This window comes from Strix uralensis, chromosome 11 (genome assembly GCF_047716275.1).
Source record: "Strix uralensis isolate ZFMK-TIS-50842 chromosome 11, bStrUra1, whole genome shotgun sequence".
Lineage (NCBI taxonomy): Eukaryota > Metazoa > Chordata > Aves > Strigiformes > Strigidae > Strix > Strix uralensis.
The window spans coordinates 23,804,168-23,821,549 of NC_133982.1; the positions used below are offsets into that span (position 1 = coordinate 23,804,168).

The window sequence follows — 17,382 nt, forward strand, 5'->3', positions numbered from 1 at the left end:
CAAAGAGGTCCTGTGGGTGGACTTATAGAGAAGGCCAAAATAAATAGCTAAACACTAAAGAGCCTGCCAAGAGCAGTGTGTCATGCACTTCGGAGAGCAATGCAGCATTCGAGCTGTATGTGAGAGTGGGCATGGGCAGGATGACAGATGATGCATTCAATTTAGAATTACCTTCTGTTGAATGTGCACAGCAAACCCAGAAAACAGCAACAACAACAAAAAAAAAAATCAGAAATGCAATCCCACTACAACTACTAATAAAGAGGGCCTGCTGAAAAATAAAAATGGAACATTCTTCTTTTGAAAATCTATTTGCTTCACAGCTGATTTTTTTTTTTTAAACACTGGTTTTGGTAAAATTTACCACTGGGGAAAACCATGTTGTTTCTTAGTGTTGAGACGGAGTTGACTCAACCTACTGAGCTTGCCTGACCTGTTGTCATGTTCTTAGTGCAGCTATGTTCCCCCTTCCTCACTGGGCTACATCCCTTGGAGCAGCCCTGCACCTCCACCCTGCACAGCGCACTGCTGCGCCACAGCAGAGCCCCAGCTACACGGGCAGCTGGTCCCTGCCATCTGTCTCCCACACACTCAGAAACTCACTTCACTCAAACCACGTCAACACTTAGTGGAAAGTCTGCTGTGGTTTTTCATTATACTACACGTTTTAATCATTTAGCTTCATATATCTGCTCAGAATAGAAACAGAAGAGAAAAATGTTGGTTTTCCTAATAGAATAGTATAATTTTAAATAGCCTGTCCTTGATACCCAGCTTCCTGGGCCATTAGAGCTAGCAAATTCCCAACAGCCATCACAGCACAATGTCAAGTTAATTGCCTTTACATTTCAGAAGACCACAACTAGCATTTTTGCCATTAAAAAAAGCAGACGGTGCGACTGAAGGCCTGTTCTATAATATTCCTTCATGGAGTAATTTTCAATTCAGATGTTATCTTTCTTTCACAGATATCAGGAAGGCAAAACTCCATAAATTCTGGTTTGTGTCCTTAGGGTCTATAAATTTCATTCCTCTCTCATTTTATTTCTGGAACAGAACTTGTCTCTCCTCCAGAAATTTTTTGCTCAATTGTCAGGCCATAAACAAGGAGCTTCTGTTTTCAGATTACAGAACTAAGGGCTTAACTGTTAAGCCTTCTTATACTACTACAGTATATTAGAATTCCTTGATGCCTTTACAGGAAATATAGCAAAATTTTGTGAAAAGTAAAAAAAAAACCCAAACAAAAAACCCAATCCCCCCCAAAAAAACCCAAGCAGTGAAATCAGTGGCTAACACTGATCTTACATGGAGCAAAATTAGGCTACAGGACTTTCTAAATTCATACAGACAGACAAGAAAAACACAAACTATGTTCAATTTCAGTTGATCTGATACCAAGGGAGAAATACTTCCTAGGCTTATAAGAAATTTTATATGACCCTTGATTCAAGGATTCATAACTGCAGAAGAAAAAAAAAAATCCTTATACTAACCTTACTTGATTTTAGGACCTTAATTTGTTCTTCATAAACTGTGTCTTTATTCTTTTCCAAAAAGCCTTCACATTGATATTCCACCTGAAAATCATAATTTTACAAAAAGGTAAGTATTAAAAGTATTTAATAAGAATGTTTTGCATAGAATTCACCAGCTGTAACATTCACATTTGAAACAGGTAATTCTTGTGGATGTTGAAAATATCAGCTCCCAAGTGCATCTTTATTAAATATTTTCCTCAAAGAGAGTGCTTTCCTGTAAAATGTGAAACATTAAAACATAGAGATGAACACTGTTATTGTATTACAGCACATATATTTCACTGCTGAGATGCTTGTGGTAAGAGAGCAGGATTGAATGGTTACAATAAAGATGAAGAATCAAATGTATGTTGAGCATCTCCTTCATTGAAGTTATCAGGGCTGCAAAAGTGTGTGAAATGCATCTGAGAACAAAGTATCTCATCTCATTAGCTGAGAGGCAGTAAGTAGATCTGCCTGCAGCTTATTATGAAAATGCCTCATTTGTACTCAGAAAGACTATTTTTACCAGAAGCAATAAAAAGTCTGAACATTGTGACAATACATAACCATCCTCTATCACAGGGCCATGGAGTCTCCTGGACCAAAGAGCTGCCAGTGGGTCAGATAAAAACCTAGTACTTATTTTACTGTCCTAATTCAAGGCTGAACAAAAGCCAAAAACTATTGTTAAAGGTCTATACCTTAGAATTCGATCTTGTATCAGTGGGAGTGCAGACTATAAAATAGAAGAGCAAACCCTTATAGCAATTTTGTTCTTTCAGAGCAAATAGACTGATAGCTATCAGCAGCCCCTCTTTCAGTACAGCCATTTATCAGTGCTCACACAATGACACCATACCCCAGGCTGCAAAACATTTCAAAAAATTCTTAGGGGGTAAGAAGGCAGAGGATCTCCTCAAGGTTTGCCCACAGCTGAAAGCCCACTCTGAACATTACCTCAGGTGCCATTAATGTTCTTACTGCGGGAGAAAATGCCACGGGAGGGCAGCAGAATCTCTGCCTTCTCCCAGAGAAGACAACGTCAAGGCACAGAGGTTACTAACCTGCCAGCTACAGCTTTATTTTTTCCTTCAAGATGTCTGTATGTGTTCACGTAAGCACACAGGAAAGCATATAATGCTTAGCACAGACAGTGCATCAGAGCTTAGAGCTTTGCCAATACCTGCTTGGAGCTACTTTTAGCTTTCCTTGGCCCTCACTGCTCAGACTAGGCATAGGAAAGCCTTGTTTTCAAATATCAAAGTTTAGCCTAATGAACAGTACATAAAATATTAACTAAATCCTTTGTGTTCTCTCATCCACCAAATAAAACAGAACTCATGAACCTAAACAGTTACAGAGATATTCTTGCTGCCTTCATTAAGGTAACACTAGACGCAACAAGAACAGGACCCTCTTCTACCCATAAATTCAGGAACCTGGGAGAAATAAGTGGAGGCAAATAAAGGCCTCCAACCCCTCATGTCAGCACGTACAGACCTCCTGATAAGAACTCCAGAGCTTCTCCAAACTTTTTTCAACAAAGCCAACAATATTCTGAGGCAGCTTCTTTAACAGGACAACTATCTTAAACAGGATTTTAATTTTTTTTTATTTTAACCTGAGGAGTTGCTCAGTTTGATGATGCATTGTGGGAGCTGAGCAACACATGCTCCACTGAGATATCCCTCATCCAGCTTCCCAAAACAGCTGTTCACTGCCCAGCAGAGGCGAGGGTGGGAGCAGTACATACCGCTCCTGATAAGAAGGGTGTGTTAGTCTCTTTCCTGCTTGCACGTTAAGATGGCAGCAAAACCAACATTGTTTTGTTGTTGCTCTTTAGCTAAGACTACGGTGAGATATATGATTTTCTATTTTGTGTATTTCTATAGCATAACTGGAACTGATACAATTATGCTGTGAATTGCAAATACACTAAGCTGTCGTGTTGTGAAAAAGGATGGTTACAGCATGTGACAGGAGTCAGGAGCTCTTGTTTGTGCTCCTGGCTCTGCACAGCTGCCAGGCCAACTTTCTTCTCCTGATTGGGTGTACAGACAGGCACGCATTTTGCAAGAAGCTGAGTAGAGCCAGGGATGCTGCTACTCAGTTGCTGCCTGTGACAGCCACCCACCCCAGGGTCCCCTCCCGCGCACAAGCTCAAGCAACACCAGACACGGGAAGAGGTACCGGAGAGAAAGTCCTTACCTTGTCAGCAAAGTGCTTGATGATAAAAGCCTTATTTGACAAACGTGGTTTTTCAAAGAGGGCACATTTATTCAAATGAGTATTGTATAGTTTTTGGGCCCAAGTGTCATCCGAGCCTTTCGGCATCTACAGAAGAGAACACACAGTCGTTTAAAAAGTCTTGAAAACTTTTCAGTAGCAAAAGAAGCTAGGACGACAGGGAACAACACTCCATGGTTTACTTTCAAGCTCCAACTGCTCAGATTTCCAGCACTGCCATAAGCAAGGAAGCCAGTAACGAGCTATGCACTTGCCTTTCTAACACTCTGGACTGGGTGCAGCCCGGCAGCAGGTATAGCTGCTATGTGACACATACGACGCTAATAACACTTCCAGTGTCACACACCTGAAGGCAGGAATCCAAGAGGTACGTTATCTGACTGAGCAGCATCTCAGCAGGTCAGAACTCATCCACCACCATTAGAGATTGCTTGTGATGCTTTGTGATACACAAGAACCCCAAGCTGGGTTTCCACTGAAGCAGACACCACACGCCATCCCCTGTACACGGCTTGGCATAAATTAAACTAAGATAAAAGACAAAAGGTGAGACACCAAGCGAGAAGCAATTTGGAGAAATCTGACAGGACCAAAGACTGCACTCGCTATGCTCAGGAAAGAGAAAGTTGCCAGAGTCAAAACAAAGGTTGATCAGAGACTCAGAAGCAGATACATGATGGAGAGGAGGGAAAAAAGGCGTGACTAAAACCATTTTTTGTCCTTCTGTAATTGCCAATTCTGTTTGTGCATTCTCCAAATCCTTTCATCATCAGTGTCAAAACAATGGCTGTATGCAGATGACTTTTCCCCGTGAGACCCCAGAAGCAGGACGGCCGATGACCTCTTTCTCTATGAAAGCCATTGAACACACACCTTGCACTCCTCATCCAACAGATCCAGAACTCCCATTTTGGCCTCTATGAGGTTGATGCAAGGCTGATTGTCATAGAAATCAATCAAGGTCCATGGTATTTGTTCCTTCATATATTCTTCTTGTTCCAGCTTAAAGACATGCTACAGGACAGAAAGAAAACAGTTCTCTGAAATCAAATGCAGAATAAATACATTGAACTCTCACTTGAATTCATCTCGGCACATTAATCCAGGCTGTCAAGCGACCCACTAGTTCAACTGAATAAACCCTTTAACAAGTAAGTGTGTGAAAAATAAATTAACCTTTTTCCTGGCCTAAAAACAACAGACTAAATTAAAGCACTCATCCATATTCTGTGCAAATAAGGTCTATTTTTTCCTATTTTTTTACTATATTGTTCCACAATTACTGTAAGCTCTTTTCTCTTATAACAAAAACACAAAACCCAGAAAAATCCTCAAGTGCGGGAACAGAAACTTATAAAGTGGGATGTGCCATGCATTTATGATTTTGAAGTTATGAACACGGCCCTATTTCAAGTAAAATTTCACTATAAATACTTTCACGTTTCCTTGTAAAAGAACAGAGCTCCATTTTCTCTTAAATGGCTGCTGATTTTTTTTCTAAGATGACGCACTGCATTACAATTTACTCTTCAGCAAAAACCTGCAAGAATGACTCTAGGAGTATTAGCACAAGAAATCCTTTAAGCAAAACTTTGTGGAAGATTTATCTGGTACGAAGATCAATAACAATGTAGTTGTATATTTATTTTAAAATATTATCACAAAAAACCTGCACACCTTTAATGAAATGTGCAAAGGAGATGAACTAGAACTTCAAGAAAAAAACGATAAGATATTAAACAGGCAAACTGTGGTCTTAGTAGCACAAGCACTCTTTTTAAAAACAAAAAGCCTGCTGAGTCCAGTTATTTCAAATGATGGTTTATCTCCCATTTACATTTTAATGCACACTAACTGCTCTGGCAGGCAGAACTGAACCCAGAGCACACCCCAGCGAGCGGCAGCGCTGTGGGCAGGGTTCGGGGGCCCTGCAGACACCTGTATCCATGGAGCCGGCCTCAGCTGCCCCTCAGCTCAGCACACAAGCCCACAAACGCCTCACAGCTCTCGGGCACTCATCTGCTAGACAGCAGAAAACTATCCTGACAAAGCGCTTTACCCCTTTTATTTCATTAGCTTAACGCCATCCTTTCCAATGCAGCGCTCCTTAACAGCGCCCACGGGAGCCATTCCCACCCTGCCGCTTAACGGCTGCGTTACACGCCGAGTTAATTCCTGACAGGAAAGCCAATGGTAGCGTTTTATTGGCGAGTCATATCCAACCTAAGTCCTCAAAGAAAACGTAAAACTATTTCTTCACTGTAAAGGAATTAGCAATTATGTGGTGAAAAATGTCTTCAGACCTAATTTGCCTTATGGGCTGTGGGTGGCCAGGCAGGGGAAGGGTGGCCAGGGAGGCCAGGCTGGCTGTGGAGACATGAGTGGCACCGGGGCAGTCCCCGAGCAGCCTGCCCTCAGCTGGGCTCGGGCCGCCTTGGGCAGCACAGGAAGGCTTGCTGGCTGCCACCAGACACAGGGCTTTAATTTAAAGCACCCACCCTGTGTGCCTGCACGGCAGCCCAATGGGTCTGTGTCCACCAGCACTGGGTTTGGTAGCTTGGCGGGGCATCAACACAAAAGCCCCATGACCCTGTCCTTCGTGAGATGAGTGCTTACAACAACAGCACAAGAGGGAAAAGAACCTGGGGACAGTGACCTTTAGTAAAGAAGTGAACCCTTACAATTCTTACAGTGACTAGATTTTTTCTGTAGAACTGAGTAAACTCTGAGATACCTTGCACTTAGCAGTTATGACATCCCACTTACGGAGCTGAAGCCAGCCATGGCACTACCAGCACAGAAAGGGCACGCCGGGGCTGGAAAGCCCAGCCTCCGCTCCAGCACCCGGCTTACTCCCCAACAGGCATCCCTGCTGCTGGGATGAACAACGGCGCGGGGGGATCCGGTCCTGTGAGCATACACTGCCATGGAGGCACGCTCGTAAAGAGAGTTCAAAGCTATTCCCATACTGCAGCACAGCCTAGCAACAGACCTGGCATAAATAACTTGCCTCATCATTATGCAGGTAAGATATATAATTACAAACGTCACTAAGGCTGAGGAGAGAGAGAGAATCGTGATCTCTCTGGAGGAGGAGGAAGAGGCGCCTCTTGCCACACGTCAGTCATCAACTTCAGGATGAGGCTGAAAACCCTCAGAAAATAACGCCAGGAGAGGAAGCGCGGGTGGCAGATTTCCAGCAGCGAAGCCCTGCTCTCTGCTGCCCATGCACAGGCTCTCTTTGGAGGTTACAGAGACACAACTAACTCCAACTTCATCCACATGGTGCTCTCATTGACAGGCAATCTTGGAGTCTTAATTGCCAAGCACTGCTTCTGCCTTATAATTGTTACTCTGATCAGAATTTCAAACAGTCCCAGAGCAGCAGTTAGTCATAAAAATCTATTTCGAGGAGATAGTCGTTCTTTCCCCATCCCCCAAAGCCCACGGCCAGGACAGCTGGTTAATAGAGTGAAGGAATTCATCTTAACCACTAGGGACCCAATTAGCAGAATGGACTTGGGTGAGGGGAAAGGGAAGAGGAAATGCCAGTCATTTCCTACTTACCATATTGAACTGCTGCTGAAGTTTTTCGTTGGCATAGTTGATACAGAACTGTTCAAAGCTGTTGATTTCGAATGTCTCAAATCTAAAATAGGCAGATATCAAAATTACTAGTGCAGTGAAAAAAAAACAGATTAAATGACCCCATAATTTTAAATTCCCTCCCTCCAGCCAAATTCATGGCATTACTCCCAGCACAAACAACCACAATCAAGCAACGAAGTACACAGGGAAATGGCAAATTGCAGTACACGAGCAATTCAGTGATGCGCCCTCTTTAGGCAGGGATGAGGAACACAGGGAAGAGACTGATGTTCCTGGAGAGCATGTCAGTTATCTTTGTCCTCTCTAGAAATGCCACCCTGAAGGAACCATGAGATGACAATTCCCTTGTAACCTTCCCCAATGCAATACATAAAGGAACTACCAACAGCAAAATTCTGAAATCCCACTATAAATGTCAAACCAGAAACTCAAGACAAAGATCTTAGATAGCATGTCAAAACTAAACACCTACTAAATTTCAGATGGAATAAGCAGCTGCTAAGGGTTTGGGGTTTTTTGTGTAATCCACGCAGCGTTACATGATAAAGACAAAGACACTTTGCAGTAAGATAATTATGTAAGAGGTGACATATTTCTGACAAAAAGACTCACCCATAAATGTCCAACACTCCAATGAAAGAATGTTGTTTTACAGTAGCGTGAAGGGCTTTGTTCACATGATCTACAATCCAGTTAAAGAGATTAGCATAGATATGTTTGGCAAGTGCATCTCTGGCATTGATGGCATGAAGTTTAGAAATTGGCTTGATGTAGGTTTCGGTGGCGGTTGCAAGCTTCCTATGGCAAAGCCAGTGTGCCATCTCTTCATACTCCACACCCATGAGGTCACAGAAGATGGTTAGGGGTTCATGCTTGGGCTAAAAAATCCAATCTTGTTAGGTCTTGAAACAGTATTACCAATAGTACACAATCATTGCAATCATGCAATCGGAAGAACTGCCTGCCTGCAGTGATCCAACAATAAGCAGCAACAGCAGCTTCCTCAGTTCCTACTCCTTCAAAACGTAACAAGTTTCCTATCCACTTATCACATTCACATCGCTGAAGTATATTAGTGAATCACAGTTTCCCCAAAGGTATTTTGCTATACTTGTGTTCACTAAAAAGCCCCACACAGGGAACCTGCAACCTTTGCAAAAAGGAATCACCTAGCTTCACAGGGATGGACTTGGTATTTTGAATTCTTATAACTAACTGTCTCAGTTTTGAGTGAAGAAGCTGGAGAAATGCAGAGGACAGGACATCAACTGTGTGCTAGGGACAGAACAGACTACAGCTCCTGAGCAGTGCTCTTGTCTGCTCATACGCATCCACGGCAGGGAGTGATGGGCAATGGGGCACTGCAGTCCAAGCCAAGAACAAACAGGAAGAAGTGTGGAAGGGCCTTAGTGTTCTGGTCTCAGGATTTTCTCGGTGAATTCTGGAAACATTAAGAGATTGGAGCACACAAATGACATTCTCTAACTCTCAAACTGGACTGTGAAAGTGAAAAAACTGACCTTTGTTTAACCAGGTAAAATCAACTAGCAAGGCTCGCACACTGAGATGGGTGTGTAAGAATTCTGCACAAAAATCCGTGCAGTGCGTTTACCACTCCATGAGTTAAGTTACTACACCTTGTGACTAACAAGCAAACCGATAGCTGGAATCAAGGAGGATAGACAGGTCTTTCCTCCTAAGGAACTCCCGGAACACTACTTCCTCATCACATTCACTTTGCACCCGGTGGCTCAACAGCATGCTGACAAGCAGCGTCTTGACAGGGACAGATTACAGGGGACTGCTACTACATGCCCAGTAGCTTCAGGGTGCCTCAGCTTTATCTTTCTGTTTCCACATCCTTCTGACTTCTCTGGGGCTTCTTCCAGTCCTTATAGCATACAGGCTCCGTGGCAATGCTGTTACACCTCCAAAATTCAGTTAACTGAGCATGTCTTCTTTCAGTTTAGCCATACCACTTTGGCTCAGAAGACAATAATAAAGTAATAATTATAATGAACACTGCACAAAAGAGTGTCACATTAGGGTTACTCAAGCTGACATCAAACAAACCGATTCATTCACACAGCACCATGCAGAGCCCTTCACTGAGCTCCCTGAAGCACCACCATTGCATCACCATGCCAGCGCTTCCCAGGCAGACCAGTCTGCATGGTGACAGAGCTCTATAATGACATGGCTGTTGTCAGAGAACAGCACAGCTCAGGTAGCAGATGCCACTGAGCAGACATTCGCCCCCACCTGCTAGATGTTTACCATGTCGGGATAGGATTGCACAGGAACTTGCCGCTTTGTATGAGCTCATTCAGTGGGATTCCTCATTGGGGATACCCATTACAACACAAGCTAGCTCATCATGTCCTCGGGCTCATCAGCTTTCTACATGTGATCATTAAATGACACTTTCTTTGTAGTGAAAACCTTTTTAAGACACACCAAGGAGGCAGACTATTGCTGTGGTTTCACAGCAGCTATCCATTAGATCCCACAGACACATGGTGCAGAGGCACACTCATCATCTGTGGCCTGATGAGGATCTGTTGTCTCAGCTCCAGAAACTGTGACTGCAGATCCTTGAGAAAGCAACTGACAGTAAAATGAGAAAAAAAAAAAAACCTGCAACTGTTGCTACTATTTGAAGAGAGAGAAAGATGAAGGCTGTGTAGTCCAGCAGTAGACATTCAAGGAAAGGCAAAAGGAGAAACTGGTCACTTGTGCATCCAAGGAAGAGAAGAGTGACAAACCAGATCTTTTTTATTTCTCATCTCCAGAATATGGACTTCACTAAGAAGTCCTGGTCCTCACTGAATGAGGAAATTTTTTTCAAATCAGACTATGCAGTCCTCATTGCTGACCTCCACAAAGGTAAAAAGGACTGATAAAACCACAACACTTAGATGAGTCACATGAATCACATCTGTATATCCTATGCTCAGGTCTAGACATCCCAGAGGATTCTGCAAAGCATTTGCTTTGCAATTATTTAGGCCATTTTGGCATTTAACATTAAAAAAACCCATCCTGCCAAGCATTTACTGTGGGCAGGGAATGTATTAATGTAGGAATATAAAGATCTAGACACCTGCCCGGGACTTCAAAGCTAGCCTGTCTGGTAGACTTTTCTAGGACAGATCAGTTACAGTTTTGAAACGAAATTAAGGCAGCCACTGTTATAATACAGAGAGTACTGTCTAAAGCCTCTAAACTGAGAAGAGTTGAATCCATCTGCAAAAAGAACTGTGAAAATGTTAACAAATTAGAAATAAACACACTGCTTGCGTTTTTATATTGTTACTCTTTTTCAGAAGAGGTCCCTGCAAACAAGCAGAAGGCAGAACTGTCAGAGTAGAAACCATACCCTTCAGCTCATCTTCTACTCACAGGAATAGTGCAGCTGTCAGAATCCCGAGATGCAAACTCCACGTTGCCCAGGTGAAGGATACCAGCAAGGATTCGAAAAATTCCCATCTGGTAGGAATCACTAATCCCTGAAATATTATGAATAAAACGCTTTTAATGGAGAGAGACATAAAGAACCACAAGCTGCAGCTGATGAAAAATTGTATTAAGAAGAGAAAAACGGTGGCCGCTGTGTGTTTTTTTCAGAGACCTGGGCATTTGACAGTACTGCTTGGCCACACTTCTATTAAAAATATTCTACAACCACATGCAAAAAAAAATAATCCATTCAAACAAACTATTTAATTTGTTGTTTCAAAGTGCTTTGTCAGTGACCTTCAACGCTGTATATGCTACACACTGCAATTTAAGTACCTTCTTAATGCAGTAAAAGCATCTCAGTCCCAAAGTTTATCAAACTCTCCTGTTTTTAAACACAGCAGCATATGAAGAAAATACACACAAACAATGTAGAAAACACTTGCTAGTAGACCAGATTTGGGATATGACTATGCTTTACAAATTACCTAGCAAAGTGCAGGCCTGCCTGGTGTTTACCATTTCCTTAGCATCATCAACACCATCAATCACAGGGCTTCCACCTTGCTTTGTATAGTGAAAGTAATTTGCATTCCCTGCAAGAGAAAAAACAAATCTTTTACACACACCGATGCAGAAATTCAGAGCACACCTGTAAAGCCATGTAATGATTAAGTTGCTCTTGGCAGAACCCATGATTTGAAACATGTCAGTGTATTTTTACCTTCTGGTTCATGGAACCCACTTATTCTGGAGAAGAATTTTTTCAAGCTTTAACAGTACAAGTAAGTACTCTTAAGCTACCTGTTGTATTGCTACAACAGGTCCTCAAGCCTATTCTCTACCTAACCCTGGTTCAGACTTCCACACCTGTAGAATAATCACTTTGGAAGCAATTATTCTCCAAGTCTGAGCCAGCCACCCAAGTGGTAGGTGTAGAGTTGACAGCAGCACTTTGAAATTATGGGGCAGATATTATTATGCTATTATTGCATCAGGATATTTAAAAAAAAATAATCTATGTTGCCCATTTTCATGTTTCTAATTTATGGTCTGGTTCAGTCTTATGAGTATCTGTGATCCATTCTGGAGAAGTCATGGTTGGAGAACTGATAGCTTCATACTACTCTGCAGGCAGCACTGGGCTTCACTGGGAGAGCAATAGCTCTCCTGGGTACTGTGTAAATTCCTACAGTTTCAGTGGCCGTGCTTCCAGCTGCAGTTACAGACTCCTCTTCTGATCTGCTAAAGTTTCAAGAATGCTGAAAGAGAAGTCTGCAAAATGGCTTTTTCAGTCATAATTACATCAGTTCCTTTCTTTCCTGTGTCAGCAGATGTGAATCCTAAATGTGCCAGGATAGGGCAGAAGAGCAGAGAAACGCTTTAAAACCAGAACAGTATTTCAGAAATCATCGCTGACAGGCTGTGCAGTTTTCCCACTATGAAGCTAACTTTTTATAACCTGAAAGAAGCACTGAAATTTATACTGAATTTTAAAAATGAGGAGGTGATTGCCTGTCCCAAGGTCATCATCATGCCTTTCTTTTACGAAGTACCAGTTCCTGTTAAACAAGAAACCTTTCCTTTACCACCATTTTAATTTGAAAAATAAAAAATTTCACTTATCAGTTTTGTGATCACCAGGTTATCAGAGATGGTTAAGTAATTGTTGGTAACAGTCCAAGTGAAGGTATGCAGATGCAAAATAAGCTTTTCAGGTGCTTATACCAAAAATGTAAAATTCTCTAGTAGCTGGAGCCATGAAAAAAAGATTTTAAAGGACCAAAAGAAGAGAATTTCACCCTTCTCATTGGAAAGATACTCTGTAATCCAGGACATAGTAAGTCCTAGTGATTACAACTGCAGTGTATTAGAGTACGCTGAATAAACAAATCTGTTACTTTAATTTTATCTAAAAAACACAAAGTCTGAGACCCGCCATTTCAGTTATTTTCAATATATTTTAGTATTTGAAGGTTTAAAAGCTTAGAATTTAAAAGGCAGCAATTCTTCTTTCGGTTCTAGCTCAAAAAGCTCAGAAGAGCTGCTTTGTACCTGCAACTGCACAACACAATGAATGTGAATTTCATACCTAATCGTAGAGTTTTAAACTCAGGTAATGCTGCAGAGGCACAAAGTTGGTAAAAGATGTGATAATTTCTCTCCTCTTCTGCCTTTAAAAAGAAAGGAATTGATTATTTTTCACAACTTAACAAGTGCCAGAAACATCCATAAGTAGAGAAGAATTACTACGTTTAATGCTTTCTTTAGCATTACATTAAGAGCATAGAAGCTGCATGGAAAAAGGAAAGACAAATCAGCATCTATCATTTCCTTCTTGATTAATTCAATCCATTTTCAACAGCAAGAAGCATGCAGACATTTTCACTTCAAAAAAATGTATGAGTTTACTTTTCAGAACTGTGGATTACTATTAAATATAGATCAGGATTCTATGGGTGGGTGAAATGATCACACTTAAAAGCTTTTCGTTTTCCAAAAATAACTAATACCATTCGCCTCAGCACTTATAATAAGCTGGTGAAGGGAGTATCTTTCTTCCCAGGGCAAAGCTGGAATTTTAAAATGAAGGACAAACACAGCTCAAAAGGTTATGACTCATGACCAACACCATAATTCTGAACTTAAGCGCTCTAAATTTAATAACTTCAAAACAAACGAAAAAAGAAAAATACTCTCTTCCAGCTAAACCATTTGTAAAAAGTCTCTCATTTTTAAAATAGACAACAGTACTTCACCTAACACCCCTACATAATGCTAACTGTAATTATTTATTTTATATCTTTAGGCAGCCAGTCAAGGATAATTCATTTTCACTGAGCTCTAGACTCTAAGGTAGGCAAAGATGGAGAAGTAGTGTGGGAGACAAAAAGGTTGTGGATTGGTTCGAGTATGAAATACTAAAATCAAGAGATTTCAAGACAGATGAAATTACATACTCTCATTTGCCATTAAGACTCATCCGTAATTATTGTGATAGCAGTGCGTTTTAACAAGAGACTGAAAGCGAGCTAAGATGGCATCTTTACAAACCACAACAGAGCTCTTCTTGAGCATGAGTGCTTCTGCTAGGTTTTGAAGCCCTGTTCTATAATACTATGGTAAGCACAAACTCATATTTAGTAGTGCACTAAAAGTATTTGATGTTCAAATACACAGTCTTTTTAATCCACATTTTACAACTACGAATAAGTCATATAATGAAGGGCTCACCTGGGTTTTCCTCTTCTCCCCCCTCCCCACACAGGCTATATTACAAATACACTATTACAGCCATCTCCGAGGAGAGGTAACTAATATCAGCAAACAATGGCTTGTTTTGTTTTTTTTTAGCATAGTCACATAAATATACAGTAAGAAGATTGCATCAGTATTACCTGAAACACCACTCTTGATTTTTCCAAGAGGTAAGTTCTCATGTTAGCACCAATGATTCGATATCTCTTATCAAAACCAATTTCTATGTATTTCCCAAAGCGACTGCTGTTGTCATTCCTTGTAGTTTTGGCATTTCCAATAGACTGAAAAAAGGGAATATTGTAAAGGTTAAACAGCTTTCAGAAATTATCAGAAGAAGGTGTTTTAAGATGTGGTTTTATTTCTCACTATCCTACTCTGATTTGATTGGTAATAAATTAAATTAATTTCCCCAAACCGAGTCTGTTTTGCCCATGATGGTAATTGGTGAGTGATCTCTCTCTGTCCTTATCTCCACCCTCTAAGCCTTTTATATTTCCTCTCCCCTCTCCAGCTGAGGAGGGGAGTGATAGAGTGGCTTTGGTGGGCACCTGGAATCCAGCAAGGGTCAACCCATCACACTGAACTTCAAAGAAAAGCATTTTCTCTTCTCAATTAGATCATGTTTTAGACATCACATAGTAATTCACCTTCCAAAAAAATCCTGAAGATATCTGTGTATCAAAAGGAATGGCATTTGCAGTAATTCAGATACAGCACACTGCCTCCTATCACATGCCACTGTGTACGTTATCAAGAACCTAACTCTGAAGTGCACCATAACTAAAAAACACAGAGTTGTATCTATGCCCTGGTTTCCTAGTTCACACAGCCATCCATAGGAACTCTGTACTGAAATAAAACTTGGGAAAAACAAATGAGAGCAAGTAGCAATGCTGAGTATTGGTATTCCAAATCTGTAAACAAAAGGCCAGTGAATCGGTGAGGGCTAGCTGGGTACAGCATGGGCAGCAGGGATTAGACTTTCAGAAAGCCCATTACAGCAGCAGCAGCAGCGCACACGCACGCCTGACCAAGCAGATGTCCAAGTGGGTATCAGATGAACAGCTGCTGTAAAGGATGTAAGAACAAACTGCATCTCTGCAGTTCTAAGAAATACTGAATTCATCCAAACTGAACATACTCAAACTGCATTTCTTGCATTTTAAAATTTTAAATTGCTGGTGTTGGTAGCAATATAATATTACAATATTTTCAGAAACCAGTTATTACTTTGTATATTATTATAAAAACAGTCAAGAAAGTCTTTGGTATTATAAGATTGCTTACCAGAGTACACACTAAGCTGTACAATTCACATAGCTATACAGGGTAACAAAGAATGAGAGGCAGGAAGTGACATATAAAAATGTGCTTTAAGACTTGACAATTTCTACATTTGCAATAGGAAAACTGTATATAGTTATTGACCACAAAACTAATTATTCGAATAGTTGCTAGAAATGTATAATGGTCACTTGATATCACAGAGTATTTAGTAAGCAAAGATGATGTGAAATTCTGACACTAATGCTGGTAGCTCACAAAATGCTGATGTTTAGGTTGTCCAGATAGAAATGAAAAAACAAAATTACCTTCTGCTCCTACGATTTATTTTTTTTTTTCACAATCAACTTAGCAAATGAGGAGTTTCTTGTTTCTAAACTGAATTACTCATTTTCTTCCTACTCTACATGGGTTAATTTGTGTTTCTGCTGATTTATCAACTGAAGAGTTCCAAAAAATAATTTTGCTATCCTAGAGTCTGTCTCAACGCTCACTCTAAAGCTTATATAAAAGTTCACAACACTCACTCTAGAAGTTATTTAAAGTTGAAGTGTTTGAAGTTAAAAGGATAACTTTCATCCAATTATAACAATGTTTGAAGTAAATGAAATTTTAGGTATACCCAGGTTCATGAAATAGTTGTTATCCCTAGAAAATAAAAATAAAGCACCACCATTGTTTTTTGGTGGATAAAAGAATGCGTGGATGGAAAGTTCATTTCTAGTCCTCAATTTAAAATTCCTTGCTTTGGAAATTAAATCAGAAAATTAGTAGTGAGCTGATGGCCACTGATGGGGAGGTGGGGTCCAAGGAGTGAGAGAGAAGGATGTTTAGTTTAGGTTTTGAGACCAAACAAAGTGGCACAGGGAATCCTGTTTGTATTTCACCCAGCAAACAAATAGCAAGCTGCAGACCCATCCTGCAGAGTCTCCTACCATAGCTGTCACTTAGCAGATGGGCAGTGAGGATGTAGCCACCTGCCTGGCCCCAGGTACCAGCTCTGTAGGATGCAGGGGAAGGCAGAAGGGGTGTTTGGCACCCCCAGTCCTGTTAGCCATGCACCAATCTCAACACGGCCAAGGATGGTACGACACTGCAAATGCTGGAACAGTGAAAGGAGTACTCTGGGGTTAGCTCACACCTGCAGAACTGCCATTGCTCCTCAGGCCCCAGGCTGCTCCCGCTGGGGTAGGTGCAGCTCAAGGCAAGGCTCAGCTCCCCCGGCTTCCTCCCATCACTGCACATTTGGTTGCCTCAACAGCAGAGCCCACTGCCCATTCACAGCACAGCTTGTTTTATCCCACAAAACAGTTTCAAAACACCACACAGCACCACAAACCAGGCACAATTACCTTGTGACAGAACACACACAACTGTGATGGGGCAGCTATAGTCTGAGTATCATGAACTCATGCCAGGAGGAAAGAAGGAATAAAACATAGTTCATTTTAAAAAATACCTGAGAAAGAAAACAATGGCAGGAATTTGCATTTTGCATTTCACTGTACACAGTCCATTTACTCATGTCTATCCACTAATACTTCAAACTATTGCATAGAGATGCTAAACATCTACCAAGACATCAGTTGTCCTAAGCATTTTCTTAGGTTGTCCATAGTCACGCGCGTGTGCGTGCCTACAGACAGTGCTACTTCTCTCAAGGAGTTCCCCCACGACTGCTTCTCTATGATGAATCATTTTTTAACGTAGTTCCTTAACTTCAGCTACAACTTGAATCTACACATGTAGGCAAAGAGACAAAAAACAATTCAGATGAGCCTAAGAAATGTTTTCTGCTTGGCCATGGCATCAGAATTACAGCATCTCCTGATCTTGCTGGAGAACAGGGATCCTGAAGCAGGAGGGAACTGTACACGTTATCTCACAGTCTGTTGCCAGCACCTATGCTCCCAACCCAATGGCTTTGGGACTTGACTACAGTTAGTTACACAAATTTCTGAACTGAAACATTACTCTGAGCTAATTATAGCAAAATTAC

At 41.2% G+C, this 17,382-nt stretch overlaps 1 protein-coding gene across 10 annotated transcripts in view; it reads right to left on the reverse strand.

The window, feature by feature from the left end:
• Positions 1-17,382, reverse strand: part of MYO5A (myosin VA) — a 101,407-nt gene that overhangs the window by 41,593 nt on the left and 42,432 nt on the right. For 9 of the 10 annotated variants that reach the window (XM_074879998.1, XM_074879996.1, XM_074879994.1 and 6 more), the window contains 9 exons: positions 14,237-14,380; positions 12,931-13,012; positions 11,327-11,434; positions 10,782-10,888; positions 7,992-8,257; positions 7,338-7,419; positions 4,644-4,784; positions 3,732-3,857; positions 1,497-1,580 (listed from right to left, as the gene is read on the reverse strand). In XM_074879998.1, coding sequence (XP_074736099.1) covers positions 1,497-1,580; positions 3,732-3,857; positions 4,644-4,784; positions 7,338-7,419; positions 7,992-8,257; positions 10,782-10,888; positions 11,327-11,434; positions 12,931-13,012; positions 14,237-14,380 — 1,140 coding nt within the window. Of the gene's footprint in view, positions 1-1,496; positions 1,581-3,731; positions 3,858-4,643; positions 4,785-7,337; positions 7,420-7,991; positions 8,258-10,781; positions 10,889-11,326; positions 11,435-12,930; positions 13,013-14,236; positions 14,381-16,735; positions 16,817-17,382 lie in introns of those variants that run through there. The other variant, XM_074880000.1, reaches the window with a different exon arrangement.